Here is an 18,451-nt window from a genome sequence, read left to right as displayed (position 1 = left end):
TCTTTTTGTATGTATGTATGTATGTATGTATGTATGTATGTATGTATGTATGTATGTATGTATGTATGTATGTATGTATGTATGTATGTATTCCCAATCATTAGGTTAAAATCTTTCTCTTAGAGGGTCAGGAGAAAACATTAGGTCATGTGGAAATACCCCCTCCTCTTCTATTTTTCCTTCTGATTTGTAAAAAGCTTTGTTACACCATTAACAAACAGGATAAGGTTAGGGTAAAACTATTTTACTGTGTTTTTCATCATACAAATTGGTACCAAATGTTTCTGTCCAGATGGATGAGCTTGTAAGATAACAACTAAATCAGAGCACATGGAGAACCTATATGGACCATGAGCATCTTTCCAAGTCTTTATTAGTGGATAAGCTTTCCCTGAGAACAGCTTCCTCACCTCCTTCGTACTCAGGGCAGTTCCCTGAGGTTTCGTTGAGGCTCTCCTCCTCGGTGATGATGATGTTCTCTATGTCCTTCATCGTCAGGTGGTCCCGGAAGGCATGAAACAGCACCTGCTTTAGCTCGTCCAAAGACAGCTGCTGCATGTCAAACTGTAGGGGAACAGAGTAATCAATGCAGACAAACAGAAACATCAGCAAACTCAGCTGGAGGACAGGCATGTAGAAACGACATCAGTGCTGCGTTTAGTCTAATCCAATAAGACATTTGACTTATTTATAGAGGTACAAGTTTGAATAGATTCTGGCTAATACATGCAGCCACACAAATCATTAAAGTATTGGTTGTAATAAAAAAGCAACACGTTCACATCTCTGTGGGTAGTCAGGTTGTGGATGTTTTTCATGGAAATGATTTGCAGTATGAGGCTGTCACCTGTTTTTCCCCATACTGTCAGAGTTTTTGCATCTTTCTTATTCTGCATCAGAAAATATCACCTGCGACTCTCAGCAGACTCCACTAATATCCCTAGATGCATGTGCAAGCAGCATCCTGTAAACCACCAGCATGTCTGGAATATTTACATCCCTGGCATCCTGGAATATGATCAGCTTCTTGGTTTAGCACAACAGATGGCCCCACTGAGGCAGGCATGGCGAAAACTGAGCTAAAAGAGGGAGGCTGAGAGAAGGAAAGCATAAAGAAGTTCAAGAAAAGCCAGATGAATGAAGTAGTGAGAGACAGATGGACAAAACAGAACTGGCAGACAATAGTTGTAAAGATGAAGAGGAGTTGTAACAGGAGAGGATGCTCAATTTAGCAAGGGAATGATAGTCTTACTGATCTTTAACCATCTGATATGTTTGTGGAATCAATAAAGATAGAACACTCTTTTCAGTAAATCTAACCTCAAAGTTTGTTGTTCTCTATTGAAAATAAGGACAAAAAAAAAAAAAAACCCTAATCACAGCAAGAAATGACATTTTCTAAAAGTTAAGACTGGGTTTGATTCAAAATCCTTTCACTGGTATTTGATAGACAGTAAAAGCACTTGATATTCAAAGTGCAAATTCAAAATAAAAAGGAATGCGAGAGGCTGTCTGTGAAGGATACACACATTAGAAAGTGCTTCGTGGAGCCTGGAATCCATGTATATTATTTATCATCCTGAGTGTTTCTGTTAGGAACAGATTTAACATTTGAAAGTAGGCTCAGTCACTTTAGGTATATGTAAATGCATCAAATTAATCAGATGACTGATTTTAAGGATAGTTACATATAGAAGATTCCAAATTTACACCACAAATTCAGATCTTGATGTTTTTGTATGGAATATTCTGTGCAAAATTATTTTATTTCAAAGTTTCTTTTGCCTTTTTGATTGATTTATTGTTTTATTAAAGCAGCTTTTTGCCTCTATGTATACTCCCACACAATTACAGTAAACAGAACAAAATCAAACACAAGCACTATAAATATTAAACCTAAAACACTTTGCAAGAGAACAATTTCAGTACAGACAAAGAGATAGTGTTGTTCCTTTTTAGCATGTTTACCATTCTTAATAAACTCTAGAAGAAGGAAGCTACAGCAAAAGGAATCCATTTAAAAGACGATACTGATATAAAAATGGGAAGAGTCCTGAAGCATCTTTTTTTTTTTAGATAACTCTGAAACTGTAAAACTAGGAGTATGAGTAAAAATTGGGATGGGAAGTATATACAAGAAGTATCAATATTACAACAGCTTAGAAAGGGTTTAAAAAATATTTTTCAAAACACAGTTAAAAAATATAATTACCCAAAATATTCAAAGACCAAATTCATCTTTTGTTATTCTAAGACAACTTTTAGTAAGAGGCTTTTAGTTTTACATTGTATATTTGATTGTGAAAACATGTTACAAAGCAAAACAATTCAACAAATAAAAACTAAACACTTGCCAGACTATGCCTGTCCTGACAGGATAGCCTGTTTTGATCAAATTTAAATATAGAAACTAAACATAAAACTAAAAATAAAGCATTTTTGTTTCCATCGTAGAATTTGCTAGGTTTATTTCATTTTGTGTAAAGATTTTCCTGAATTATTTTTGTTTTTCATTGAATCCACAGTAGGTAATCTAAAGGGAAGTTGAGTCATAACTAAGACCATTCACTTTATGAGTAATCTGCTTGCAAACAAAAATAGTGTGAAGCATTAAAGGTAAATACCATTTTGTTGAGACACTGATTAAAGTGGCAGAACCCTGAAGTCAAACCATAAGCAGATCCAAGAAGGTAAACAGACATGTACAGAGCCTAGTGAAAGTATTCAGCCCCCTTTAACACTTTGACCATTTGCCACACTTCAGGCTTCAAACTTTTTTAACAAATAAAGAACTGAAGATCGGGGCATGAAAAATTGGCCCCTTTACTTTCAAGTTCAGGAATCTCTCTGGAGAAGTTCAGTGAGGATCTCTGATTGTTCCAATGTTGACCTAAATGACTGAAGATGACAAATAGAATCCATCTGTGTGTAATTAAGTCTATGTGTAAATGCACCTGCTCTATGATTGTCTCAGAGGTCTGTTTAAAGCTCAGAGAGCGTCACAGAGAAAAATAAACACACCAGGCAAGTCCGAGATACTGCTGTTGAAAAGCTGGATTTGGATTAAAAAAGATTTCCTAAGCTTTAAACATCCCAATGAGCACTGTGAAAGCCATAGTATTGAAACGGAAGGAGTATCAGATCACTGTGAATCTACAAAGACTCGGCTGTCCCTCTGAACTTTCAGCTCCAAAAAGGAGAAGACTGATTAGAAATGCAGCCAAGAGGCCAACGATCACTGGATGAACTATAGAAATCTACAGCTGAGGTGGGAGACTCTGTCCATAGGACAACAATCAGCTGTTTACTGCACACATCTGGCCTTTATGGAAGAAAGCCCTTTCTTAAACATATCCATAAAAAGTCCTGGGAGACACAGTGAATATTTGGAAGAAGGTGCCCTGGTCAGATAAAACCAAAATCCAACTTTTTGACAACAATGCAAAACGTTAAGTTTGGTGTAAAAGCAACACTGCTCATCACCCTGAACACACCATCCCCCCAGTCAAACATGGTGGCGGCAGCATCATGGTTTGGGCCTGCTTTTCTCCGCACTTTCTCAAGGACAGATGGTTAAAATCGATGGAAAGATGGATGGAGGCAAATACAGGACAGTTCTGGAAGAAAACCTTTTGCAAAAGAACTGAGACTGGGACAGAGATTTATCTTCCAACAAGACAATGATCCGAAACAAAAAGCAAAATCTACAATGGAAAAGGTTCACAGATAAACATAACCAGGTGTTAGAATGGCTAAGTCAAAGTCCAGACCTGAATCTGATCGAGAAAACCGCTTTTCTCAAACGCTCTCCATCCAACATCACTGAACTCAAGCTGTGTTGCAGGAAGAATAAGCAAAAAATTAAGTCTCTCTATGTCCAAAACTGATAAACCCCAAGCGACTTGCAGCTGTAATTACAGCGAAAGGTTGTGCTACAAATGTATTAACTCACGGGGACTGAATAATTTTACACACCCAATTTTTCTGTTTTTATTTGTTAAAGTTTTGACTATCCAATAAAGTTCATTACACTTTATGATTGTTCCCCACTTGTTGCTGATACTTCACAAAGAATTACAATTTATATCTGTATGTTAGACTGCTTACATAAATCAGAATAATTAAATGTTGCTCATAATTCCTATGGAATAAGCTTGAAAGCAGGACACAAAACAACCGTTAGAAACTGAAATGTATGCAAATACAGTGATCAAAGTCCTTCCAATTCATTTTTGTGCATTTAGAAGAAGCTTCATCAGGTCTGCAACTGCCTTGGAGATTATATTTTACAAATGTACAGTATATGCATGCAACGTGGCAACATTATCTATATTCACTTCTTGGTTTTTGGTTTCCTTCCTTTCAGAAATGTCTCAGCATCAAACAAGCAATAAAAAAAAGGAAAAGGTGTTGATAAGCAGAACAGTTGCAGATGATATGATAACTGAAAGCAGGAAAAAAGGATGCTCCTTTCTGCCTATGTGTCTGCATGGAGACCCACTACCTGTTACCAACAAACAGATTTTATTTTCCCGTGTTCCGTCTTTAAACGACACAGTGAAACAGGGTTAAAACAAATGTAGTTTTCTTGTCCGTCTGTTCTGCATTATTTGAACTAACATGTGACTCGTGTTCATGCATGTGATCAAGCGGTTACCAGGGGCACAGCAGGGGTACTGTGACCAGGCGCCCAATGACAAGTAGAAGGAGCCAAGACACATCAATCAGAAGAGCAGGTGATAACACGCCGTCCTTCCTATTTAATCCTCCAGGCTTTTAAACAACAGAGGCTTGTTTCGTCAGCCCCTCCACCTGCTTTGTCTTCTGACCCTTCTCCGAAAAGTCACCAAGACTGACTGGCTGCAGTCAGTTATTGTTAAACTCTGGTGCTGGGGTCTTTGAGTTCAAATAAAGTTTATGTTGTGTTATAACAGCAGGGCCTAAACAAACAGTAAACATTCCAATTTAGAAAAACATAAAAAAATAGATCCACTCATTTTAACACAGTAGTTTGAAAATAAAAAAAACACCACTTAGTACTTGGATGCCACATAGAGGTATTTCTACATAGAGTGCTGCACTGCAGATTGAAGCATCAATTAAAGGGCAGGCATTATATAACGCGAATGATACATTTTTTATAAGTTTCACTAGAAAATGGATCGCAGAAGTCTTAAACAATTGAAAATGTATGATATTAGTTTCACTCCATCACCTTCTTTGACTCATTGTTTGACTTTTGTCATAAATTTTTGTACAGTAATCTCATCGTCATATTATTTCTTTGACTTTCATTTGACCATTTTTCCCCAAGTTTAATGATGATAGTTCAACAATAGTTGAATGCACAGGTTTGAAAACATAATGGATTTCTCCAAATTTACCTTAGATAAACTATTACATAACTTCTGAACTATATATATAAATGCTAGGGGTGTAATATAGTGGCCAAGGACTGGAAGTGCAATGCAAATACATAATTATGCAACATGTACAAAACGTACAGCTAAGACAAAAATCCAGCTTGCGAATTTGACTAACTAATGCAAAGAAAGAATGCTGCAAAAGAGATAGCCCCCCCCCAAAAAAAACAAACAAACAAACAAACAAACACATAAATCATGTTAATACACAAAAGCCATGCAATATGAAGATGCTGCAATAGTAGACGAATAGGCGGTGAAAATCATAAACAAAATGGGACCCCACCATAGAAATTACTTTAAAATAATTTCTATTGACCAGATCTTTCAGAAAACAAAAATGCTACTTTTTTTTTTTTTTAATGCTGAATCTCTCTGTATCCTCATTATGTGAGGGACTGGCTCCATAATAATTGTTGATTGTCCCCCTCTAGTGGTATGGAGATCTTCCATTATGCAGAGCTAGTTCCCAGCTTTCTTAACTTGGAGCTGTTTTCAATACTTAGGTTATTTTCCCTTTGCAAGTGTTTTGGTGTTAGCTTTATTTATGTATTTGCAGTTTATTTGCACTTTGCTGCTTTCTCTTTTCTGTGATTCCAGCACTTCTCTTCAGCAGCATTTCTTTTTTGCATGTGTTAGTGTGTCTGTCTCTTTTTTGCGTTTGCTAGTCTCATTCTTGTGTTTGCAGCAGTTTTGCAACATTCGTCTACATTCTTGTACCTGTAGGCATTTGCCTTCCTTTGCTGATGTAATAAATCATCAGCTTTCTAACAATACAACCTTAGATCGATTTGCTTGGATGAGGATACAATGTTTGCCAATATCACAAAGTCTGTTGCAATACAATTCCCTTTCAATTTAACTCGTTAAACTGCAAATGATATCATGCAATTGTCATTTTCCCATCTAACAGTTATTTACATCCTCTGATGTGGGATTAATCTAGAGGGGAGGATATGGCCTTGTTTTTACAAGTAACAGAAAGAAATAATTCTCTGTCATCTTTTTAAGGCTTGTCAATATACACATTTCTGTACTAATGTGTGGAAACAGGACACAGAGAGAAAAATTATATATGAATACAATATCTCTTTGTAATTATAGGAGGTAAGTATTATGAAATAATACAATAGAATATATACTGATTAGCTGATTGGATGTCTTAGATATTAAAATTCAGTGGCAGTTTTTGATGTTGGCAACATGAACAGTTGCCCAGGAGATTGTATGAGCAGCAATTAAGAAAAAAAACAGGCACTTTATTACCTCTTATTTGTGCCTTGAATTGTTTTAGCATGCTAATTATATTATGCAGTCACTGAGGAAGTGGTGGCTCGCTTGTAATGTCTTAGCTGGAAAGAGTTATTTCACTGTTTTTGTCGTGCTTTGAAACAGCTGTAAGAGCTGCTTCAGAAAATACATTTAAGCTTTAATATACAGTTCAGCTTTTGTTATATGTTAAAGGACTGTTTTTGCTTTGTTAGAATTTTTCTCAAGGAACTAAAATGATTAGAATTTGCAGCTTCCAGATTTAGAAAGCTAGGAGAGCCAATAGTCTTGGAAACTGAGGTTCTTGTGACCTAAATCTGACATCCTAGACCAGAAAAATGATTAAAAAGAAAAAGATGTACTCTTTCAACCGTGAGTCCTAACCTTTCTCCCACTGAAAAGCTTTAAAGGGAGACAGAATATGGCACTGCCAAAAGGGAATCTGAAAGCTCTAAATAGCAAGAGGAAATTAAGAAATTGCAAAAGAAAATACAAACACAATTGGAGGATGATATTGTGCCCATGGGTGGTATATAAATATGACTTTGTAACTTCCTGTATTGCTTCATAGGAGGAACATTGAGTTGTTATCTTTAGGCAACTGTAGTGGTCAGAAAAGCCAAGACTTGTCCATTCATATAGAATAACTAGATTTGTTGAAGATGTCATTGCAGTACATCTTAGATCTAAAGGTAAGGGCCTCCTACTGAAATGCTATATCCGTTTAAACAGCAAAGGCTTCTTTTGTCAGGCCCTCTAAATAAGGGGCAATGTGGGATAGATGAGGCTTTTTCCATCTGTGGACTTTTTTTTTTTTGTGACTCACCTTTGCAGTGTTTCTTAACATCACGCTTCCTTCACATCAAATTAAAAAATAACTTTGGGAAACTTCAGAAAAAGCTCTCTGAGAATCACCTCTCACTGGCCTTAGCCAGTTAAAAACTGTTTCACAGTCTTTGTTCTGGTTGGCTGACCTTTCTTTTTCGTTAAACAGTTTCCATCATAATTTGTATTAAAAATCTCTTTACCTGTTCTGTTTTAAGAGCATCATGCAAAGCTTGGTCTTGACAGGGGGTGAAGGCACAGCTCTGAGACAATGACTGCAGCTCTGCTTTCTGAATCATGAACATACATCGTTTTTTACGTTTTTCTAATTTAACCCAGTCAAATGAGGGAGATCTGTACAATGTGTAGAATACACATTCACCAAAGTCACAGAACCTAAATGGCTGCAGTCGCCATGTGTTATAGAAATCACCAAACACACATGTTTAATTTACCTGAATGCATGTTTCTCAAAAACAAATTTGGCCCAATGTCTTTCTCAGTTTGCATCAGGGATTCTTATTTCTGAATGACCATGTTTCATTAACATGGAAGGTAAGATAACTTTTAAAATGATCCATGATTAATTCACGTTGAATGTAGATTCTAAACTGTCCATTTTATTCAATGGCATGATTACATCTTAAAATCTCGAAGGAAAACACAGCTCTATTAAATATGTTATTTACCTAAATACAAGAAAAAAACAAAACAAAGAACAGCAAAAATAAAATGAGCACATGCCATATCCAATATCATGGTAGACTCTGGGCGACAGTGTAGGGTACACTAACAACAACACACCACAAGTAGAAAACAAGTGTCTCCAATATTTCCAAGGCCTTTTTATGCCATCTAAGTGACAGTCATTTCCTCAAGAGTTGTTTACAATCTGTTGATCGTGGTGATATTTATGGGACAAATTATAAAATATCTGCAGATGTTTACTAATACAACTGGATTAAAACCATTGCTCTATTTGGTGAAATACTTAGACTTTCTCAGCAACTTGTTGGTAAGCAGTCACCATTACGGAAATTGTTAGTTTTTTAAAAACTTTTTTTCTTTCCATCTAAGGAAAACATTTGGCAAAAAAAAAAAAAAAAAGGCCACTGAGAAATTGGTCCAAGATCTGGAGGAGATAAAGAAATATCTGGATTTCATATCAGATGAAATAACCACTGTTTCAAAACAACAAAGGAGCTTAAACAGGAGCTCAAACAACTAAAGGTTTTATTGCAAAAAAAATAAAATAAAATAAAATCCAACACCTGGAAAGCAGAATTGATGATTTGGGGCAGTATTCAAGGATGGATGACCTCCTGATACCAAGGAGGTATTAGGAGCACTTATGGACAAGCCACAGCTGGTGACAGGGGAAATGACAGAGAGCTACCCGCAGCTCTTGATGGCATAGAAAGATACAGCAAAAAGCCAAATGTAACCATCAGGCTTGCTAGTAGGACACTAAAAACGGAGGTGCTAAGAAATGCAAAAAAAATAAATAAATAAAAAATTGAAGGGCACAAACATATATGTGAATGAGCACCTCACAAAAAGAAAATCTGAAATAGGTAAACAAGCAAGGATCCAGAGAAGAGAGAAGAAGATTCATGACACTTGGACAAGAAAATGCAAAGTGCTAATAAAGCTAAATGGAAAGCTAAGAAAAAGCATAGGTGATAGTGTTGAAAGTAATAAAAGTGATGTGTTAAGTGGAGCTTTAACTGTTGATATATCTGATCATTTACGTCTCTTTACAACAGTACAAAGGCCTCCAAAATTCACAAAAAGCAGATTCACAAAAAGCTTTTGTAGTTTCAAGACAAAAACCTCAAATGGCAATAAGCTCATTTAAAGTCGATTTAATTATTAAAGCTGGGATAAGGTTTACAGTATGTAGAAGATGTAAACAAGGCATATGACATTTTCAAATTATTATTATTACCATGTATGAAAAAGGTTGCACCCTAGTCCATAAGGTAAAGAGAAAAAAATATGCAGAAAAGCCATGGCTGATCAAGAGTTTTTAAAAAGCTTTAACAAAAAAAAAAAAAATAAGTTACTTATAAGAATAAATTAATAAGCATTAAGGTAAAATGTGTTTAAAAGACAGAGAAAAAGAGCTACAGCTACAAAGGAGTGGGAAATGACAAAGGAGAAGATTGTGATCCAGTTAATGCGTAGTTTATATGAAGTGGGCTATGGCATTTATTAAAAGCACTCCTCTCTGTTGATTCACTCCTCTCTGTTAATTCTTCCTGATCAGAATCACCCTCCTAGACCGACCTGTAATAATATATTTTCAAAAATAACATTTTTGAAGCAGAAACGGAATTTCAGAAAGTAAAAAAGAACAAAATAATACTAGTAATAATTAAGTTTTATATATCTAGAAATGTTCAAGCATTTTAAGTGGCCGTTCTGACATTTATCAGCTTTATGATATCTAAAAAACCATTTCCTTATAGTTAAAATAATGCAAATACTGACCAGTAATATTAGGAATATGGAGATCTGAAATTAATTTATAGAGATCAGAATGTGGATATGGATACAGTATATAGGATATATCCAGAATATTTGTAAACTGGAAAGAATTTCAGTAGTTCTTCATGTGCTGTAAATACAATCAAATACATATAAAATGATCCGCATATGTCTCTCATATTAAACAAACCAAAAACAGGTAATTTCATGCCCCTTGAAAATATCTTTGTGAAATGGAAAATTCAGAGGTTCTCCGTTTTCAGGTTCTCTGAAAACCTGCTTCATGAAACAGACCCCTGGTCTTGGTTCAGTCTCTCCAAATATACACCCCCTCTGCAGTCACTCGGTGCTGGTTTGTTGTTGTTTTTTTTGCTTCTTCATCTCTGACTCCGAACATGAGTTTTCTTTGATGCTTACTGATTTTTTTGGTTCTTCGTATTTTTGGTGTTTTGGATTTGACTTCAGTTGCCTCATTAAATCTGCCTTACCTCTGCCTCCTGGTCTCTGCATTTGGGTCCTCAAAAGCCTCCACTAAACCGTGACAAAACCCTTGGATCATAATTCAAAAATTAGCTATTAGAATCGTAAATTAAGCAAATTATAGAGAGCATACAAATCAACTTTTTGTTAAATAAAAAAAAAATTAACATTTAAAAACTTGATTGACTTAAAACTGCTCAAATCATATACAAAGTAAATAATATTTTGTTGCCATTACATATTTAGGGTCTGTTTTTGATCAGGGACAGTGCTTATGATCTTAGAGGGTACAAAATATTGATAAAACAAGAAAAAATGTAAAACAGCACTATATCTTTTGTTGGGGTTCATGTTTGGAAAAACTAGATCAGGAGCTAAAGCCTCTACAACAATAATAAGTTTTAAAACATATCTAAGAATAATGGGATTTAACATTATGAATCATGTGAATGCAACTAAAAGCAGTAAGATATTGAATGTATTAACTTTTTTCAAGCGTTATAATTGTAGAATCATTTATTTCTTTCTAATCATATTTTGGTAGTTTTTATAAAAGGTATCCCCGTTTTCCTTTTTTTAGGTAAAAATTCAAATTCCATCTCTTATTGCTTCTGCCAATACAACCTTTTAAGACATTTTTTATTTATTTATTTATGCTACAATGACATATACTGTCATTTATTGCATACTTTCACAATTTGTCTGAATTAAAAAAAACAACAACATTTATTTATTCACATTTGCGAACCCTTGTCGGTAGGAGCTGTCACTTGTACGCTCTGATTTGTTCAAGCCAGATTATCTGTTAAGTTAAAATCTTTTGTAGGTGCTGAAAATACGGGTCACACAAAGATACTGATATAAAATAATTGAGCTGCTCAGGTCTGGGAGGATTTCAACATGAACCAATCTTTATTCCACTGTCTTGGCTGTATTTCCATCACTCTACTGAACCAATTTAGTAACCATAACCAAGTTTTATCTTATATTTTTTCCTTAATAGCAGTGCAGTAACTGCTTGAGTTGTTTAGTAGTGTTTCTTTAGCTTTTCAACAACACACAATCTTGAGAGTATTTATAAATTGATAAAATGCCACAGAAAACATTCCCTTCTTTTTTTCCACCTGCCCTCTAAGGCATGACGGCCTAATAATTCCGATAATTCTGTCCAGTACTGAACAAAACAAGCCAATTCCCCAAAGAGCTGCATCATCTGAACATGGTGAACTGAGTCATTATGGCTCAGCGTGCTGTATCCATCATGGTGAGACTCTTCCATCTATCCCCTTTTTTAACACAATGGCTCCTCTGTCTCCCTCTGAGCTTTGTGAAATATAAACAGACAGTCACAAAATGCTTTTCTATCAATCCTTAGAGACACACTTCCTCCTACCATTTCATCCCCTCTCCCGCCTCCTCTCTGTTAATATATTCTTTTGCTTTGTGCTTTCATTTCACGCTTCCTCCATCTTTTCCTGCTCTCTTCTACTTTTCTTTCCCTTTCTTCCTGTTTGCCATCAGCTTGGCTTCTCCATCTGTGGGAGGTGTGCTTTTGGAATTACCCCTGAGATGCACACTGTCTGCGACCTTCATGAATCACAATCTCTTGTACTTCTTTCATTTTCTCCCGTTCTTGTCCTTTGTGATTTTCCTTTATATTCCCAAATCTTTATGTGGGGCATCCCTTCTTCTCCTCTCCTAGACCATTCCGAACTCTCTCCATTTTTATCCCTGTTCATTGTCCAGCTTGCCTCTTTTTTGTCTCCCTCAGCCTCTCTGGCTCTTTCATCCTTCCGCTTTGTGTCTCATTTACAAAATGTTTTCGTAATCAGCATATTGCTTATCTGAATATTTGTGTAATATCTACTGCTGGTACAAAATAGGCTATTGTTTCTTCAATTACCCTTTCTGAGGAAATTGCAGAATAAAATCCAGAATGAAGGGTATCTATGTAGCTGTGGTTGAACGTGTGGTTGCTACCTCCTCATTTCAGTGAGTCACCCTCTAAATGTTTCTCCTCTCATTTAACTCAAGGAAAGCAAAGCGCAGCTTCCGAGGAGCTGACGGTTGGCTCAACCAGTCTTTGCTCTCCAAACACACACAGAAATACACACCACTGTCATTCTGCAATGTTATTTGTCTATACCTATGAAGCACAAAAATGTATATATATTTTTTATATTCCCTCTGGAGCTACTTGAAAAACATTATCTGGCATAAAGAGGAAGTGGAAAAAAGAAATTAAGGTTATAATCTCACAAAAGAGCTGGGAGGAAATTTGTCAATTGCAGTGGGTGTCGACCAGCTCAAACACATGGTGGGAGTTCTGCTGGAAAAACATTGTACGATTTTTTGTTACACCCATTCAGGGACGATATTAAAACAACGGGGACGCCTGCTGGAGACTCTGTGGGCCAAAAACATATTGAAAATATATTCAATGTAAGTATTCCATTAAAATGTGAAACATTGTATCTGGGCAATCTACAATTGGACACATGGACTAATAAAGACAAAAAACTGCTGGCTACACTACTGGCTGCCAGTAAGAAGGCCATCACAAGGAAATGGATGAAACCAGACCCACCCACTATTGATGAATGGATTGAAATTGTTTACTAGGTTTATATGATGGAAAGGATCTGTTTTTCCCTCCAATTAGAAACAGAAAATTTTTATAAGATTTAGTCCAAATGGACTGAGTATATGAAACCAATTAGATCCGACTTCATTTGATTGTTATTCTGAAATATGTCTTGCCCTCTTATGTCTTTGCGGTTTTTATTACTTGAGGTAGTACAATGCCCATTACTGTTTAATTCTGTTCATTTTTGTTACCTTTTACAATTAAGCAATTAAGTTAGTGATATTCGGTAAAAAATACCAGAAAGGCAACATAGACAAAATCACTTGGACTTTCTGTTAATATCCTCGGTTAAAATCTTAAATGGATGAAGCTGTGATTACTGATGTAATGGAAATCTGTCTTTCTAAATAAATAAAAAAGAAAAAAAAAAGAAAAACATTATCTGGGTATGCAAAGAAAAACCATGTACTAATTCCCAGTTTGGATTCTCAAACACAGACAGGCTCTGACACGTTTGAGACAGTGCTGCGTCCCTAAAACCTCTATTTTGGCAATGCCTCCTGCAACACTGGGACGTATAAATACACACCAAAACACTTTCTGCCATATTTACCGGGACTTTCTGTTAACTTCCGTTCATTTCTAATTCATTTGTATGATCTAATCCAGACCCTTACCCTGGCTTTAACCATTACCAATACATCCCTAACCTTGAACCTAAGCTAAACATAATCCACACCTTAGTCCCTTGCCCAAAGAATAGGGGACCTAGACTTACAGTACCTGTACTTGTGAGTCCCCACAATGTAGTGTGTTCCTTGGAAATTGTCCCAAAGGTAATACATACATGGCCACATCCAAACACACATTTTGCCACACAATAATTTTGATGACTTTCCCTTGACTTCCTTTGCTATTGCATTCATTTCTATGGCCTAACCCTAACCATCACATGCGTAAGCCTAAACCTAATCTGAGCTCGATTTCACCTTAGTCCTAAACCTGACCCCCACTCCAAGAAGAGAATTATCCTCATGGTGACTCATCAATGGTCCCCACAAGTGCTTTCAAGTCTCCAAAATTTACCATATTTCTGGGAAATTGTCCCTACATTGTTACAAAAACATGGCCACCAACACAAGACATGAATCCAAAAGCACACCCATATACAGAAACCCAAGTAAATTCTCTGCAGGTGTCTTTTCCTGCAAATCTCTAAGTAAAAACAATTTCTGGTAGGCACGGAGGCAAGCAGGAGAAGTAGGTGGGGGGAGTGAGTTTGTGCGCGTGAGTGTTTTCTTATTTGTGCCGAACGCAGAGTCCCTGCAGGGGCTAGAGCTGTGCTTAAGGGTGTAAGCACTACTCAGAGTTTTGAAACACGCAGCCAAAGGGGGGTAAGATGAAGATGAAAAAGATGGTAATGGTACATAACAGGGAGTCTGAGTGATGAAAAGCTACTTGCAGGGAGGAGGAAGCTTTGTCCCTTACCTGCCAGAAGATATTGTCAATGGTGTTGCCCAGGAACCCTTCTCTGTTTTCAGACGACAGCAGCTTAGGCCCTAGTATCGTCATGAACTCCTCAAAATCAACCTGGCCGTCCCCTGCAGGACAGGCACACAGATAGATTGCTTTATCACTAAAAACAGCAACACAACTTGTTTTACTGATTTTACATTTGAATGAATAACTAAGATAAAAAAAAAACACATTATTGTTTGTGACACTAAATTCAACATTTAGTCTTTTTTTAACCAAACCTGTCTTTATTCAGACAAGGATCTTTGAGGGAATATTTCGCAAATGTAAAATCGCAGGAAGTGACTGGTAAATGTTTACATCATGTATTCTGCTGCTATGTGTGGTTATTGGTACAGATAAACAGCTGTATAACTGCCTTACAGCAACTTGTAAACAGTATCTCCCACATGCTGGTTTATATTATAAAAATTAACCTAAACGTTTTCAATTTACTTCACTGAGGTATATTAAGTAGCACAATAAAACCTTTGCAGTAACGTAAGTGCAATAAACGCTGTTAATTGTCTTGCAAAAGTCTCCATACCTATTTTTTAAAGAAAAAAGTAAACAAAACACCAAAGAAATGTTCATAACTTTTGTATAAAGAATGACGACCATCTGCGGAGTCGTTCTCTGGGATTTTATGTTATAGCCCAACACAAATTAGTGCATAATTGTAAAGTGGATGAAAAGGGATACTGGGTTTTAGAAAGAACTGAGTTAATACATTAAGGAGCAAACTTTGAATTCAACTCTTATATTAAAAGTTCACTGCAAGTTTTTTGAGGGGCGTATATTTTTACCAGATTTGCCGATATATATAGACTAAAATGTTTGCCCTTTCTTTCTTACCATATTCCTTAACCTCATTTATGTTTTCATTTTTCATTTCAAATTCAGATTAACCTGGAACAGAAAAGTCTTGTTGGAGTAAGCACTGGGCCATTCTTAAATATAAATATGTGCTATGGTTGGACATTCCATTATCACTAGTTGTATGTTTAGGGTTTTTGTCTCCTGTCTCATTCACATTTTGCAGCTTCTGACAGGTTGCAACATTGCTCACCATTAGAAAGTAAGAAGGTAAATAAGAATGATTAAAAAAAAAAACTCTAACCATCCATTTTAAAAGAATATCAACCAAATAAGATGCAGGTCCCGCTGAGCCTGGCTCTGCTGGCTTTTCTTGCTATTACAGAGGAGTCTTTCCTCACCACTGTCGCTTGATGCATTGTGTGAATTTCTCTGTTAACAGGCATCCCTGTTTCTGATATGGGGATTGTTTTTGTCTTTATTAATTTTGGGGTGGATGTAGAGATGTCGGTGTTTGACTGGTGAGGCTTAGCTGGTAGGTTCTAATTTGTTAAACCTGTGTTTATTATGTATATATTCATGTATACTTATTATATAGTCAATGCCATGTCTGTATTAACAGTGTTGGGGGTTTGTTTTGATTTTGTTTTTCCAGTTGTTTACCTGGCCAGTGCTAGTTAAGTTGGCCAAGCACGTTGTGTGAAGCTTGTTAAAAAAAAATGCAAAGACAGTAACCAGAGTCCGAGTTTGAGGGAGACACTGTTTTCATTACTTTCATTACCGACTTCTTGTGGTGGAGAAACTAAAGGGTGTTGTTTTAATAAAACCACACATGCATGCTTGATGTGAGAGATTTCTGGAGAATCAACCACACAATGAACGCTAACGTCCTCTGCTACTAAACGCTCTTCCTGCAAAGTTAGTGACTCAATGCAATGAGCTGAGTTTCCTTCAGATAGAAAATCTCTGTCTCATTCTGTCTGTATAATCTGATTAAATTGTCTCTATAAAGTGACTTGAAATGACGTGTTGGGAATTTGGGCTGTATAAATAAACGGAACTAAATTACATTGAACTAAAACACATAAAGATATACATGTACTTTTGTAATGCAATGTAAACTACTTTATCAGGTATCTACAGTACAGTATATATATATTTGATCCTAAAGGAACTCTAATTAGGTATGTTTTTTGACAAACACAGTCTGATGATAGACAGTAATTCTATATATGTTCTCTCTAACTAACTAGGAGTCGTTATTTTGGCCACATCTAAGGTCTACTTTGAACACAGATTTCAAAGGGACTGGATCTTGCCTTGGGTTGTTGCCCAGATATTCAGTCTCTACTGGAAAACTTGAGGAAAGATGAAAAATGACAGAAGATTACAGACCTGTGTCTTACAAAGTTGTTCAGTGTCTATCACTGCATAGATGGATCTGATCCCTAACAAAATGATGCTCTAAATGGACATGACTTCATCTTATGTAGGATTAATTTAGCTTTATTGAAGGAGAGTTCAAGATATGCCATTAAATCTACACATTATTAATAACATGAAATAGATATAAAAAGCAGTTCTTTTGTGTCGACTTTGAAAGTCAGAGCTTTTAAGAGATAGAATCACACCTTAGGACAAATGGTAGTACAGCTTTCAGGTTGTCGGTTACTCACAGAAGCAAAAGCAAAAAGCTTTTAGCTTTGACCTTTGATATTTATGGCATGCTGTGAAATCAAGAGCCAAGAGCAGTCAGAAACTGCTGAAAGATGGAACGGATTGTTTCTGATGCAAGTTCCGCCTTGGAGTAATTGCAGTCTGACACAGATTTACAAGAGCAGCTTGACTTTAAAGTATGAGGAGTAGAGAGGTCCTGTTCTTTTTGTCTTAGGCTACATTTGTTAAGCTTGAGGTCATTTACAAAGTATTTAAGAGAAAAGGTTCTGAGGGAAACACATTAAATCCAAATTTGGACCTGAAACAAGTAAAAGTGGGATTCAAATTCAAATTCAATACTCCATGCCTCTGCTTGAGGAGAATACTTATATTTATTAAAGCTTCCACTTTCATTTGTTTCCATTTTAATTTTAATAAAAAGACAAAGAAAAAACAGGTGCACATTTATATGTTCAGTAACAACACATTAACTCCAGATCACCATGTTTTGCATGCTCTGCACACGCCCCCAAGTGTGTGCCCTTATGTAGTGTCTCACCATCCATGTCCAGTCTCTGCATAATGATGGCCAGCTCCACTTCGCTGGGCATGTAACCTAGGGAGCGCATGGCCATGCCCAGCTCCTGCTTAGAGATGAAGCCATTCCCATCTCGGTCCAAAACTCGAAAGGCCTCACGGATCTCTGCACAGCAAAAACAAAATATGTCACTGCAAAGGACTGACTGTCCCTGTGCCTCTTTTAATTTTTAAACACTTTGGAAAATACACAATATCAAATTTAGGATGAAAGTTTCATAGATGAAAAGAGCAAATTCACTGCTACTACTGTGATGGAGCAGCTGCTCTTATTGGTCCTGGTGTGAAAGTGTCTGGTTAATGAGATAGGATGCCAAAATGAAAGTGTCTGGTTAATGAGATAGGATGCCAAAATTATAAGGTGTTTGGGTTGATGTAATTTTTGCTAATTTGTTTGTGTATGAATTTATTTGGTAATTTGGTCTGGTTGCAACAAATTTTTTATCCAACATTAATTAAGTCCAAGAATCTAGACCTCTAGTTTTATTTTAAAGTCTAAGGCTTTTCTGAGAGTTACTCATTTTATTTTGATATTTTTAAAAATCCAACGGTCTTAAAATTGTTACTATTCAAAATGGTTTCAATTATCTTTTTTCCATTTAATAAACTCTGATACTAAATGTTTGATTGGGAAAACAATATCATCTAGGAGAGTTAGATAGATAGAATGTGCATCTCTTTTTCACATGTCTAAAGAATGTGGTTGGAAAGCATAGAATAGAAATTTCTTCTTAAAGTCAGCCTATTATGGCACGGCCATGTTTCCAACTGTGCTTTAATTAGTTAATTAAAA

At 36.2% G+C, this 18,451-nt stretch overlaps 1 protein-coding gene across 1 annotated transcript in view; it reads right to left on the bottom strand.

The window, feature by feature from the left end:
• The window catches only part of LOC107091730 (calcium-binding protein 8-like), a 51,124-nt gene that overhangs the window by 6,427 nt on the left and 26,246 nt on the right, over window positions 1-18,451 (bottom strand). The window contains exons 3-5 of the mRNA XM_015385840.1: window positions 17,621-17,764; window positions 14,563-14,675; window positions 411-564 (exon numbers count right to left, since the gene is read on the bottom strand). Of these exons, the coding sequence (XP_015241326.1) occupies window positions 411-564; window positions 14,563-14,675; window positions 17,621-17,764 (411 nt within the window). The remainder of the gene's footprint in view (window positions 1-410; window positions 565-14,562; window positions 14,676-17,620; window positions 17,765-18,451) is intronic.

The sequence above is a fragment of the Cyprinodon variegatus genome, unplaced genomic scaffold, assembly GCF_000732505.1.
Source record: "Cyprinodon variegatus isolate N-32 unplaced genomic scaffold, C_variegatus-1.0 Scaffold350, whole genome shotgun sequence".
In the NCBI taxonomy this organism is placed as follows: domain Eukaryota; kingdom Metazoa; phylum Chordata; class Actinopteri; order Cyprinodontiformes; family Cyprinodontidae; genus Cyprinodon; species Cyprinodon variegatus.
Note: the sequence above shows the minus strand (reverse complement) of the source record. Positions and strands in the feature narration are given on the sequence as shown.